Below are 14,888 nucleotides of genomic sequence, written 5' to 3'. Positions count from 1 at the left end.
AAAGAAAGTGAAGTTCGTTTCTAAAGACGAACCAAGGATGGTCACCCTTCAGACTTCAATGACGATATTTTGATTCCAAAATTGGAACAAAATCCACGCCAAACAACGAAAGAGTTACCAGAGAAGCTCAATACGTCACAATCTTCATTTGCCATTTGTTCGTCGGCTAATTTTGAGCTTTGCTTTTTCGAAACACGCGAAATTTCCAACATATTGAATTGAGAAACCGAGAAGTGTCGCAGCAACGTTAGAGGAAGACAAGAAAAAACGGGCGGGTGGTCATGTGGTACCACCACGCTTGACCCTGGTCTGTGGTCTCATCTCTCGGTTCGATATTCACTGAAAAAAGTCCCCTGGTTGGATGATTCACTTATATATATAAAATATATTTAAGAGCAGGTGTAGATGGTTCGACACCGCCCTAGCGCCAACCAAGCCTTTCATCCCTCCATGGTCGATAAAATGGTACTAGAATTGTCTGGGAGGACAAAAACACTGACTTGATTATCGGATGGCTCTACAACTCATTATATAGGCCAGTTACACGTTTGTAAACCTCAAACAATTCTGAATTGGATTGGACGTGGGGGCGCATCCCAAGCGGATTGATTAACGCCAGGCACTTTATCCTTTGTCCACTTTTATCACGAATTTATTTGCAATATTCCAGACCTACCAATGTGTACAGAATCTGAATTTCTTTGGCAGTACATTCTGCTTGATCCACGTTTGAAGTGCTGAAAACTACGTTTAATTGAATTCCTAATCTTTTAAGAGTAGTTTCAAGTTTCTAACTCTTGCGAAAATTTGATTCAGCGGGACGTCGAGCCTGCGTCGCCCAAAAGTCACATTGTCAACAAGTTCAGAACAAAATGTTGATGTTTCCATGTTACCATCTTAAACTGGATATAATATTTTATAATTTATGTAATTATTTGATGCTACGTAATATTTTGTCTTAGACATCATGCTATCCTTCATTCACTACTATCCACAGTAGAGTCCCTTACGACCTTCTTTTCTTGCGACCTTCTTTTGTTACGAAAGGAAAATTCCATCACACGCTTGACCCTGCCACGGATATACGGAATTTTACGTACAGAATAGATACTACAAAGGAGCCGCCTGCCCAAACTAAGTTGGAAAAAACAAGCTCAAGAGCAAACATCAGGACAGAGCCAAGCTCATGAAAGGCGGAATCTGAAACATTGCTAATGACTTCCAAGATTTCGTAGCTGCGTATTAAGAAAATAGCCAAGTAGTAAGCTAGGTTACTGCTACCTAACCTATGCAAATAATGCATGGACCATGCTCACATAATTATTCCATTTTTGCATTATTTTGAGCATAAAAATAGCTCACATCCTCCTGCAGCTTCTGACTTCTAAAGAGCAAAAAAAAAAAAATGCTCTCCTGCACTTGTTTCTCCTCTTCATTCTCTTTCAATTTTTGTTGAACCCATTCCAATTCGGATTGGCTTACGCATTGTTTCCACTTTCAACCTCTCTAGCGATTCCAAATTTTTACCTCTCCATTTCATTCTCCGGCAACATACGCATTCCAGTTGCGCACCTTGCGAACATGGTTGTGTTGTCGTGTTCACTTTTGGCGTTTGTTTCTCTTATATGAACCTATTTTGAGAAGGCGAGACCGGAGGACGGGCCCTTTCCATCCCGCCACCAAGTGAGATACAAATAAGCTATTGCCCTCCTGTATTTGACAAAAGTAGCGTAGACGTTTAATCCACTAAACGGTTCGATTACCCAAGTTTGAGGCTCACATGGTCCTTGTGTGTGGGTGAGAATTCACGGCGGACAAACAATAACAAACAAATAAATTTTACTTGATATGGTAGTATGACACGGCGTAAGCAGTTTCCAACCTACAGGCGACTGCGGGTGTATCATTGCAGTGTTATAAGTGGATTTCCAACCTGAAAATGAGCTTGAGCAAGAGTCCCATTGCGTAGACGTCTACTGCACATCCGTCAAAGCACAGCAGAAAGAGACGATTCTCAAGAAAGATCGCGAAATTTTAATTGAGTTTTGAACTGTTCACAATAGCGCAATGGCACGGATAAGTGAACGGAAGTGATAAGCGAAAGTGTGACCTCCTTGATCCACCTCATCGGTATTTCCAGGGAAATGGTTAGTGTTTCTTTCTTGTTGACAAAACATCAGCACAACTCAGAGAATGAATCTCAAAAATACTCGTTCTTCTAAGTTCTGCAGAAAAAAAAACTACAAAATATGACTGGGTATGACTTTCATCCAACTACTTCGAAATAATATCTATCAGTTTTGTCGTAGAGTTTTGTATGGATTCCTCCTCTATACGAAATCTCCTAATTTAAAGATGTGGCAACAAATGGATCATTTATGTTTCCTAGTGTGAAGAAATGTGGTGTGTTTGCGCCGGTATCTTCAAACAAGTCTACTTTATTTCAAATTTGTATAATATTATCTACATATCTATGTGTATCATTATGAAACGTGAGACTACATTTAACAATAATGTATAGATCCAATGCATATGTCTTTTATATAACCGCAAGTGAGATCATCAGATTGAGAGCTATAAAAGCCTTGAAATATACAGTTAACCTGTCTATGATTATTAGGACCTAACTACATAAGTGAAATCGAGTAAGGGCATTTACATGTAAAAGCTTTCTTGTTTCATGAACAGGAATCAGCTGCTATGAACTTAAAGCGTAAAGGTCTGGCGTTAATCAGCCCATTTGGGATGCGCCACCACGTTCAGTTCAGAATTGTTTGAGGTTTACGAACGTGTAACTGGCCTACATAATGACTTGCGGGAGCTAGCCGATGTGTAGGTCAGTGTTTTTATCCTCTCAGACAGCTCTGGTACCAATTTGTCGACCCCAGAGGGATGAAAGGTTTGGTTTGCACTAGAGCGGTGTCGATGTATGGATACAGCAAATGTCTAACCGAGAGTGACACACTTGTAGTGCAACACCTGATGGTTCGCTTCCTGCACGATCGATCGGAGGTTCGAATCCGCCCTAGTGCTCACCAAGCGCTTCGTCCCTCCGGGCTGGATGCCGATTACAATGCAGTCCAAGATAACTTCAAAGTTACGACACATTTTCGCCCTTATTCAACTGAACGGAATAAATCGTGAGTCAAATAAACTGGGTTTATGACTCTGTCGGACTCGCGGGCACTTTACTTATCGAAATTAAATCAACGATGGGATGATCAAAAAAGATCTAGAATGGAAGACGTTCTTGATCCAGCCATTTGTGAAAGAGAAAACGAAGACGTAATCTCCGTTCCCAGGTCCACTTCTTAGCGAGGAAGCAAAATACGCCTGTGGGTATTCGTCGACGCTAGTAATGCAGCAATAGCAACATATCTTCACTATGTTGTTACGTTATATCCTATATTTCTACGTTTGAAAAACAAAGCTAACCCGCCGAAAAAATGGCGACAAACTATTCCAAGGCTAGAATCAGTTGGTATTCGTACGGGAATACGCCTTGGCAAGGCAAAGTATCAAAAATATGTGGATGTACCGGAGAATTTTTTTTATCGTCTCAGATAGTGAAATAGCTCTATTGTGGTCAAAATCGAAAACCACCCATATTCGTCACCAAACAACGCGAAAGAACGAACAACTTACGAGACCAGCTTAAAATTGATGGTTTTCGCTCAGAGTTCTTCCATGTTGACACCTAACATAACACTGCTGATGCGGATACTCGTGGTCTTGCAATTCAACAAATCAATAACGATAGCTGAAAGGAATACGCCGTTGACAGCAAAACTAAGGAACATGTCTATTAAGATCAATACAATCATAGAGTGCGCGATCTCCAGAACCGTCATTGCTAACAGCCGAAAATGACACGAAATGATCTCCATACTCAGCGGAGCATTGCGAACTACGCCAGTGTTGGAAAAAATTACCAAGCAGTAGTCGTTATTCACAAACAGAATTAGATCTATCGATTCGATCCTTTCGTCTCTGGTAGCGAAGTAGCGTAGCGTCATCAGATATCAAACGCACGCTCTCGCGGTGGATACGATCACATATTTTCACACCCAAAGACGAAAATATCTATGAATAAATGTAGCTCTACTGACATAACCCTTAGAACAGTTCAGCGTTTCGATTCTGGCAGCGAAATAACTTAGTCAGATATGGAACTCGCTGCACAAATTCTAATAACCACTGAATAAACCCATTAAGCACTCGAGGATCTTACGAAACATTTTCGTGACAAGAAAGCAATCCAGAAACGAGTTATTCAAAACGAATAACTCGTCATAAATCACACTTACAAAATGCGCTCCTTCCGTGAGTAAAATCACCTATCTTCATCCCAGAAAATCTGAAATGATTCGACTAATCCTGATCAAGGTTCATAACGACAACGCACATTGAGGGAATTATCACTCTTTAACTATTGTACGCCAGACATGCTGGATTCCACGCCTTGCCTGCGCTTTCAAAAATAATTTGCGCAAATGTACAACATGCAAAAAGTACCAAGGACTCCCTCTTGGTGCTCTAACAATGCCACCACTCTTAAAGGATCGAGTACTGGTCTAAAAACCGTTTCAAAATACTGGGACCATTCGCCTCAAAAACCCAAGAGAAAATTTGTGTGTGCTTTTACACGTGCCTAACGCCAAGGGGAGTACACCTAGAAGCTGTTGAAAACTCATCCATAGGAGCATTCTTAGAAAGTTTTATACGCTTTTTGTCACGCAGAGCTGCAAAAATCACGCGCAGTGACTGCGGCTAGGACTTTAAAAATAGCGAGCGCATCATTGAAGGGATATTTTTAAAAATAACATAACAACTAACATAATGACATAACTTGATGTCACAAACAGCCGCTCCCTTATGGCCTACTACGTCAACGAACGCATAAAATAGATCTTCAGTCTCCAACGTCACCGTGGATGGGAGACATATGGGAAAGACGGGTAGTACCAGTCAACAAGGCCCTAACTACGTCAATAGGACAAAGCAAGTAAAGTTTTTCTAAGATGTGTACGGCGTTGACAAGAACTGAAGCGATTCTCAATACCAGACCGCTTACAAAATGAAACACTGATCACATCACAAAACTTCCGCTTCGTCCCATTGATTTCTTGCAAGAAAACATCAAGTATTTCATCCCAAATGGAAGTGTGTCGTATGATCAAGCGGATCCGAATGTGATCCTATGCTCACACAAGCAGAAAAACAAGAGTTTGAACTTTTTTTTGTCGAACCGATAACGAAAGAGTCTTTGAAGTCTTCAAACATCAAACTCTCTCTTCAACGAAATGAGGAAATGAACTACAAACAACCTACGTATCACAGAAGAACATATTCGGGATTTGAAAGATAGCATTAAAGCATTAATCGAACAAGTTAGGGGAAATTAGCCCTACGGCAAAGTGGTGGAGTTTTCAACTCCTCCTGATAGCCTTTTAAGGTCAGCGAAAGTCCCTATGCCAATTTTCGTATCACCCAAAGTCCGCTCAACAAAATTTGCCTTCAATAATTAGGAATTCCGGCGTAAGACCAGAACGAGAATAATACAATATGTGAGGAACCTCGCAGAACAGGGAACAAAAGACAGAGCAATCAAAAATGCGAGCATATAATGTCATAAAGGAAAGACTGGACAACACACAAAACTCCAGTTCTATACACCCACAAGTTGTGGTGATGTTAACATTCTTTTCCCTGTCATTTCGAAGCTTAGCCATGAAAAGTCCTGTCACTCAAATGTACGTAATATCAACATTCAGCAAGAGGAACATTTGCGTGGTTTGCAATAAAACAGTACTCAAGAGCAATCAATAACGTGCGAAAGACCTGACCTTCCCCACCATCATTATCTCCTCAACGGAAAAACTCGATTCCGTTATGAATACAACAGGGAATTGTACCTCAACAAATTGCAGTCAGAATTGTGCATCGGAATTTTCACATAAATAAGACAGTGGGTGTAGCTAAATTTGCCAAAAAAAAAAAAAAAACCCAGAAGAATTTAAATCCGTGGAAGTCGGTGAGGTAATGAAGAATGAAGAAACGTACATCTATCACGTAAACCGATGTGGTTAGGCTGGTTCGTGCACAACCCACATTTGCGAGACAGTTAGAGCAAGTGACACAACCCCCAAATTCGACTCAGATACAAAATATCGACGGTACTCTGGATGCTTCAGTAGCTGTGTAGGACTCTTTTGCGGGTGTTACTTGCCACTACCTTGCACCTTCTATAGATTTACACGAATACTTATATACTCATATTGTAATACTCAAATGGGTGTACGAATTGATCGCAATTGCTTTCGCCATACGCGCACGTTATAACAGACCTTTGTAAGATCACATCTCAACAGCAACAGAAAGCAGGGCGAGCACCACCGTAAATAAACGATTTGCGATATCAAAAGGGGCTTCATCCGCTCTTCCAGAACAATTCCATATTGCAGCGTAACGTTATTACACGAAAACTCAACCTCAATTTGATAACTGCATAAGCAAGATCAAGATCAGTGCAGTAACTCTGTAAACAATCGGTTTTTTTTTCCAGAAAGTTCATTTAGCACAACTTAGAAGAAAAAAAAAACATCAACGCAACAGCACCACTAGAAACGCAATTCGAAACACTAAAAGTAATATTGGACGAAATCAGCTGTTTCAAACGAAGAATTGGTAATAAGACTAGAGTTGAAAGTGTTCTGAGATTCAGCGGAACTGCTTGAGAATTACAAGTAGAATTAAAACAACGAACGTTATCGAGTCCCCAAAGCAAATGTTGCTCATGGCCCTATGTGAAACCCAGCAGTTTGCACTAAGTTGTGATGCTAACAAAAGGAACAAGGTACTGCTAAGTTCCTAAAAATCTGGCAAGAAGGAAGAAGAATATGCAGTTCGATGTGGTGGTAAGCATAAGGAATTTTTTCTACCTCCATTTTCGATCACCAACCGCACAATGTTGATTTGGCTCACCAGTGGTTTGTTAACTTTTATAAGCATACCACCCATAAGCCCTCTACTCAAAACTTTAATAAGCCACTGGAAATTAGCTGTGGTCGCCGGGGTCTACTGCGTTTCTTTACATGGCAAACTGCCCCTTCTCCTCTCTTAAAACGTTGTTCGTGACGGTACGGCGCTGCTGGAAAAACAACGACCCACTGACTGCACCAGTCAGCGAATGATTGACCGGTCAGCTGACATCACGCAGCCATAAGCAACCAAAAATCAATTGACTTGCCGATCAAGCAGCTGCCATTGTTGTCATCCTTCCTAGAGTCCTCTCGAGCTGTTTGCTTGTAGGCAAGAAAAAAGTACCGGAGTGGCTCTAACCGTGCAAAAGTAGGATATAGATTCAGTAGATTACGGAGTACCGCGAATACTATGGGTGGGAACTTCATACTTCCTAGTCTCGTACATGATGTTTCGTTAGGTCTCATGTTTGGGGAAATGTGCAATGAGGTGTTTTTTAAACATATATCGTACACAATTAAACGTCAATTAAAGTATATTTATGTTTTCTTGTTATGCCAACGAGGTTTAGGTGAAACTTTTTTGACCTGACGTTTCGACAAACTCGTCTTTTTCAAAGGCCTGAAAAGGTTCTTTCTTTGATACTATGCATATCCCATCAAACTCCTCCTCTCTCCTCGCCAACCTTCGATATTGTTCCAAGTACACGCAAGACCTTAAAAGGAAAACAACTGACCAGTTTCACCGACTGGCGGGGTTGGTAAACCACCGCGTTCTTAAAGATTGCAGAGTGCAGTATCCTTAAGTACTGGTGTCTGGATAACGTTAAGGAACTGCATGTGGGGCAATCTTATAGCTCGCAGAGCGTTACGAACGGCAAGAAGTCATTGGTAATTGATAAGCACTCTTTTTTGTTATTCATGGACGGATTCCTGACGGAAATCAAGAATGCTTCCAATGCCTTCCTAGCAGATATTTCTTTCTCGTGCGCAAATATCGTACATTTTATTTCAAACTCATTTCCATCATGCTTATCATTTTTGTGGCGCCCTAACGGTGTCATCGAACTCCCTCGCCTTTTACCAGCCAAATGTTCCTTGACACGCACGTTCAGCATCCTTCCAGTTTCTCCAATATATGCTGAAGGATGCTGAACGTGCGTATCAAGGAACATTACAACACAATACAACATTACAACACTACAACACGGTACACAATTCTCGGATCCAGTATCCAGAACAGAACAAGCCACAAAGCTGAACCAGCGTCTAATATGCCTCGAAACGTCATAGGAGGACAGCTGAAGTTAAATTGGCAAGTGGGGAGGTGGGCGTGGCAAGCATTTCTTACCTGCTTCCCTAGGAGATCGCAGCCGCACAAAAAATAAATGCATTTCACCGTCACTCCTCCATTTTCGGTGTCGTCTACTTCAATCGAGCTGAATTCACTTCCACGATCTAACGCCATCAACGTCCAGACACCACCTGCACCAGACACGTCGTTACGCCACAACAGTCGAGAAACACTACCAATCCAGTCGTATGAAGAAGTCATCAGTTGTAAGCAACGTCAGATTGTTGTCTTGATTTCTTTATCCTCATTGCTTCGCTGCGGCAGTATCATTGATCCAGATTATCAGGAAGGGGCGTAGTTTTGATATAGTTCTCGTTTCTATGATTGCTCATTGCATCCCGTCTGTATCCTCCAATAGTGCGGCAGAGAACGATTTTCCCATTCTTACACAATTTCCTTTGTCTGTCTTTAAAAACATTCCACTGAACCACCGTTATGACATGTTCAAAAGGAGTATTAAAATCTTGGAGCTCTCTCACACGTTGAATAAGTACTATGGCAGTGCTGTTATTAAAAGTCGAAATAAAAATCAACGGACTGCACATTCCCACAGATAAGAACGTATTCCATCTTTTTCTCCACAATGAGGAAATGAATTGAATTAGTGGTATCCTAACCGACCCATAACATAAAACCTTTAACTACACTTTTCCGTTGGTGGGAAAATACGTCTCACACTTGATGGGATCGCATGACTACGGAGCGTTCACTCTAGTTGGGCCCACTTCTCAATTCACCCGTTATTGAATCCATGGGACACATCGCGATTGATCGAATAAAGAAGTCAAATGGTCAACACAACTGGAACTGAAAGCAAAATTCAATTCACACACCAATTAGATGCTATCAGCGCTCCAAGCATTGCGTCGCTCGCTTTTAGTTATCGCGGGTACAAGAACTTCACCTACAAAAACAGAGGGAAATTTACTACCAAATCAGAGAAAAAAAATACATTAGCTGTCTAATTATAAGCTCCAGCACCAACATTCTTCAATTCCTAACTCTCGTTGTAGACTCCCATATACTAAATTGTTTTGGATTCATCGAAAAGACTACAGCACACAAGGGCATTTAAATAGGTTGAGAACACTTAACTCGGTTGGCTTTTCTCTGAATTTAACATTAGTAACTGACAAATCTATGTCGGTCATGGCGTTTGTTCCTATAAGGTACACTAGAGCACGTCATCTTGTACACGCTCAGGTTCCCTCAGCACCCTATTCTCTGGTTCTACTTCTATAGGCTGGTGAGGAGGCATCACTGATCTTCGACCGATCGCTCGTAGACGCAACGCGTGCACAAAGGTGACGTTTTGCAACTGATTTTGTAAAAAAAAAAGAACGCCGTCTTTGGTGGTGAACCACTGCTAAGATTCCCCAACGTTTTGGTAAAACATGTCGTAAGGTGGTTCCTTGATCCATGTAAGTTGGCAATAAGCTGTGGTAAAAGCTAGGATCGCCAAAGATACCAACTACGGAGAAAAATTTCCTGCGTGCCCCTCACGCATTCTTGCATTCACATACTCTGCCTATACCGGATACTGTGGCTTGCCGTTTCGGATGCCGGATGGTAATGCCACCAGTGATAGAGGATCGAACCTCGGGTTGCTCAAGAAGTCTTCGATTTTGGACCAATGCGACACAGGCACGACTACGCACGAGAAATGCAAAAAAAAAAGAATTTTCTCTTACAATGCAAGAACAGTGCTCGCAGATTCCCTTCTAGAAACTGCAGAATGTATTACACTTCACGCGATTGCTCCGCAGGAGACCAAAAACAGAAGTAGCAACTTGCAACAGATGAATGACAGTACAGTCGTCAGTCGCGGAGAAAGTAGAAGGGGTCGAATTTGTTGTGCATCCATCTGTCATTAAAGTCGTCAATTCTAACGAGATCCTGCCACCTCATTTGGATATCCTTTGCCTACGTTCTCTGCACAAAAAACCATCTGCAACATCAACTGCTGCTCGCCAACTACAATAATTAATCAATTTCAACTGGACTTCTTTTATGAAGAGTTGGAGGGAATAATCCACAAGTACCCTTTGAAAATTTCTTGATATTTTAACGCCAAACTCATAAGGACTACAGAAGACCAATATAGTATTGGAATATTTAAAGTAGGGACTGGAATCAAACTGCAGTCGTCTCGAATGACCGATGTCTGCTGTCGCGCCCCTTTCATGAAGTTCTCCCTTTATGAAGAAAAATCATCATCGATGAACATGGGGATCTCTCAACAGGACAACTCGTGAAGAGAACGACCACATGCTCACCAATCATCTTTCTACAGTAGTTCTGAACTCTCCCTTCGAGTAAAAATAGAACTTACCAACAAGATGGAGAATAACATTCTTAGCGATGAAGAAAATTTAGAAAGTTCTTGTCGATTGTCGAAATGAAGCAAGAGCTAAGATTGTTAACAAACTTTACTACAGCTAACTTTTCAGCGCAGCGGATCGCAACTTCTAATAGTTACATTGATAATGTACCGCGGAGGCCAGGTCTTATTGCGCAGCGAGATTATGCCACAGTGGATGACTCGAAAAGATCAATTCTGCTCAGTTTTCATAACCAACTGACGTCGTTTGATCGTCATAACTGACGACCTGAGTAAGGCGATAAGGGATAGTCTGGTTAGGTGTGGTATCGACCAAATGAGGGTTGTAGAAGTGCCCCTCACAGATCTCAAGCAGTTGGTCCAAAACAAAATGTACGATCGCATTTGCATGACTTCAAACTGTGTGATATGCATATTCGGTAAGGTAGGTGACTCGAAGGTCTCTGGGGTAATTCAGGGCGACCTCTTTCTGTTCGTATTAAAGAACATCTAGATGATATGAAATGTTCAAACGCAGCAACCTCTCTAAGAAGACACCGCAGAAAATGTCATGAAAATGCTCTTTTCTGCATAGCTGCCACGATCCTATCGTACGAACCCAAAATTGTGGCTCTCAGAACTTTGGAGACGTTTCGGTAAATGCTAAAAGTCCAAAAATAAATAGAAAGGAAGAGTGAATAGCCGTGACCAACGAGTTGGCTCTGCGTCAAGACATTCGTGGGTTTTGATCTACGGGGTCGAGCGACTTTATCACGCGAAAGTCTTTTATTATCACGGCAACGCGGCTTCTTAGGTAAGCACAACGACTTGGACTCTTCTGCTTTCGGTTTTGGATGTAGCATCTTAGGGAATGATGACTTGTTCTGGGTGAGACAATTGAGAGAATACATTACAAATGACCTGACTATCCGTAATAAAGTTTGTTAACAATCTTGGCTCTTGCTTCAATTCGAATCGACAAGTTGCAATCTCTATGCCAAGATTCAAGGAAGGTTGAACTTTCGCGCTTGTGGAAGAAGTTCCATATGACGATTGCATTCTCGAGAACTCCATATCTTGGAGGAGGATCCAAACGCAGACTATGATTTTTTCCTCAAGTGATTACAACACCGTGCTCAAAAAGACTCGAAGCGACAGGTTTGGATCTCGACATTTCGAAAGCCACCAATGAAATGCTTGAAAAAAAAGCATTTAAAGGTGTGGTACAAATACATCACACATGGAGGCGTCGGTGCCAATTACCAGCCGCACAACAGAAGGATCCTTGGAAGTACAGGCAGAATAAAATTCGGGAAGCACCGCAAAGAGAGACAAGTCTAAAGAAATGTCGCAAGGACCTTTGCGAATACAATGTGTCGCAATCAGCTTTGTTAAACAAAGGCGGAATTCGCATCCTTTCTCGTCCTAATATGGAAATGACTACGAAGAGTTCCTACTGAAACTTCTGCAACGAGCCCAAACATTCGTAATTCCCACTTCGGACTCCTCATTCGGCAGCAGATGCGATCAAGAGCATAAAACGTAGCGTGATTTTACATAAGCAGACTTCCGTTGAGCTGGTGGCAACCCGTTCATGTAATTCTAGTGACGCTCATGACGTTCTATATTCAGCAGTAAGAGGTCTCAGACCAACGGAAATTTCCGTGAACTGTTCTTATATTTGCGTAAGGTAATCGAGAGGACATGCTGAAATACCGTCTGACATCTTTAGAGAACGTTTTATATTAAACATTCGCAGTGATTGTTCCCGTCCGCATATCAAGGGAGCTGGATGAAGCCCAACGTCAAAAACAACCTGGATGTCGTCAGGGTTTCAGTTGCATGAACCATCTCCAGACTATCGTGGCGAAGATAATAGAGGTTTGCCGGAAATATCACCTACATTTTGATCCCATTGAAAAAGGGTCGACAAGGCGATGCTGTTCACGGTTGCATTACAATGGATAATAAAATCATTCGCTTCGGAAGAAAAGGGTATAGAAGTTTATAGAAAGTTTATAGTTTCTCCCCAAACCTGCGTTTCGCGGGCGTCGTTCTCTAATAGCGGGGTAGCGTCAGTTACGTTGGACGTTTTATGAACATGGAGAACGAATTGAAGGAAGAATTAAACAGAAGGTTGAGAGAAGCATGGGCAGCATTCGCACCCGTCAGGGAAGCTACGGAGCAACTGACTGACAAAGAGCTCCGACCCCGTCTCTACGACTCGACAGTTCTTCCAGCGCTCCGTTACGCAGCGGAGATGTGGGAGGACACCGCTGCCACTGTTTAGAAGTTACCTACTACCTACAGAGCACTTCAAAGAAAGAAGTCTTCCAAAGTTTAGTCGACGCGTACAACACCTAGCCGGTCTTTGCAGCTCCGACTCACGAACAATGACCCGTCCTTGCGACTCAGCTGAGTATATATATATATATATATATATATATATATATATATATATATATATATATATATATATATATATATATATATATATATGTATCGAAAGCAAAGCATAGATTGACCGGTCACATTATGAGAGTTGCCTACAGACGTTCCAAAAAGCTGTTAAAGGGGATCACAAGAGATGCTACATTACCTTAAAGGAACCAGTGAGATAGACTATTGTGTTTGTAGCAGCAATGTGCCAGCCGAGAGCTCAGCTGAATGCTACTCAAGGAAAGTCTCGTCAAAGTCACTCACAAATATGAAAAACTTGGAAAACGACTGCTAAGGAAAGGCACGACTGGAAAGGATGCTGGCGCTCGCAGATTCACTGAAGGCGGGCTTGTGCTATATTTTCGGTTGGTGATACCATGTTCAACCCATGTTCATGCGTCCAACTGTAAGCCTATAAGATAAGCTATCAGAAGGATGCGTGTTAAGAGGGTTCTGTCGGATTTTCGACCAAGCCACGAGTCTAGGCAGAGCAATTAGCGATGGATCGGGTCCTGTAGAGATTCACAGTCGCAGCTACCCAAATAGTAGACTCTGCATACCTACCGCTGCATCACCGGCTAGGATGGAATTTATAAGCCACTAAACTGTTTTGGAGAATCAGGCGGGTGTGTATCGTTAGGTACCCACAGCCTCCGCGACAACCTATCCTTAGGGAAACGACGGGCAGCGGCGTTCGTTAGTTGCGCCGCGCTGCAGTTAATAGCGTCAGCAGAGCTGCGTTTGCCTTCACATCCCGCTCTTCACATCGTCTGAGGTGCGATACATGCCTCGCAGGAGCACGCTATCTCTGGTATTGCTTCTATACGGAGTATCGATTACTTACGTATAAAGATACGTCGAACGATTGCACACGAAATACCAGAAATAGAAAATAATGTTTTATTTGTGTAAAACAAACAAATAGAAACTTTCACTAACTTTTGCAGTACCTTACGTTCATTAAACACTCTGTATAAATACAAATATATCTATATCTTCTATATAGTTTTTCAGTCACAAATCTACGTCTTCCAACGACCAGGTTCTCGTTTTACTCTTTTTAACATTTATTCTGGAACGTTTTAAGCTTCGTTTATGTTTTCTGATGTTCTTTTATTTTTGTTGAAATTTCCTACGTTCTTGCTTAATTTTTAGCATTTTCATTTTATATGTTTTTTTTTGCACTTTCTACGTTGCAACGTTATTGCTTTTTTGTTCTTTGAACCTTCGTATAAGTCAACTCTATCACGCTATTGCAATACAAACATGGCACATGGCCTCAGTGACCTGGTGATACATGGGCGTGGCTTGGTGATCACAGCTAGCGTAAGATATGCTTGCTGTGGCTTACCGACAGCCACTTCTGCAGACATTTATTCGGTTGCGAGTACCTAACGACCCCGAATTTCTAACCGTATCAGAAGAGGATTATGCCATCATCATTAGGTGTCAAAAACCTCTGAACTTACAGGTAAGTCCTGTAAGTTTCAAGCTTTTTGCGAAGGTGGAATAGGAACGAAGGAAAGTGATAAGAAAAAACTAGTTGTGTGCATGGTAAATAATTGCTTAAAAGCAGCGTAGCACGAATTTGCAGTGGTGAGAGAATCCGCGGGGGAAGCTAGAGATGAAGTTGTAGACTGCGGGACCAGGGGTTGTTTCGCTCACTCCTCCATAATCGTCCTAAAAACCGACGTGGGAACCGACGGCTTTAGTTCTTACGAGGAACGTTAGAACGCTTCTCTATGTCTACGTTCCGGTCCCCGCAACAATTTATTCATTGGTCTCACTTAAATAG

At 41.8% G+C, this 14,888-nt stretch overlaps 1 protein-coding gene across 1 annotated transcript; it reads right to left on the bottom strand.

Annotated features, from left to right (window-relative positions):
• Nucleotides 1-7,639: 7,639 nt before the first annotated feature.
• On the bottom strand, nucleotides 7,640-8,535 carry RB195_023659 (uncharacterized protein; the record flags this gene model as incomplete). The annotated part of the gene is made up of 2 exons (XM_064211175.1): nucleotides 7,640-7,696; nucleotides 8,332-8,535. The coding sequence occupies 2 exons, from the start codon at nucleotides 8,533-8,535 to the stop codon at nucleotides 7,640-7,642; spliced, it is 261 nt and encodes an 86-aa protein (XP_064067056.1).
• Nucleotides 8,536-14,888: the final 6,353 nt, after the last annotated feature.

The sequence above is a fragment of the Necator americanus genome, chromosome X (genome assembly GCF_031761385.1).
Source record: "Necator americanus strain Aroian chromosome X, whole genome shotgun sequence".
Taxonomy (NCBI): Eukaryota; Metazoa; Nematoda; class Chromadorea; order Rhabditida; family Ancylostomatidae; genus Necator; species Necator americanus.
The sequence above is the reverse complement of the archived record's forward strand: the minus strand, read 5'-3'. Positions and strand labels throughout refer to the sequence as shown.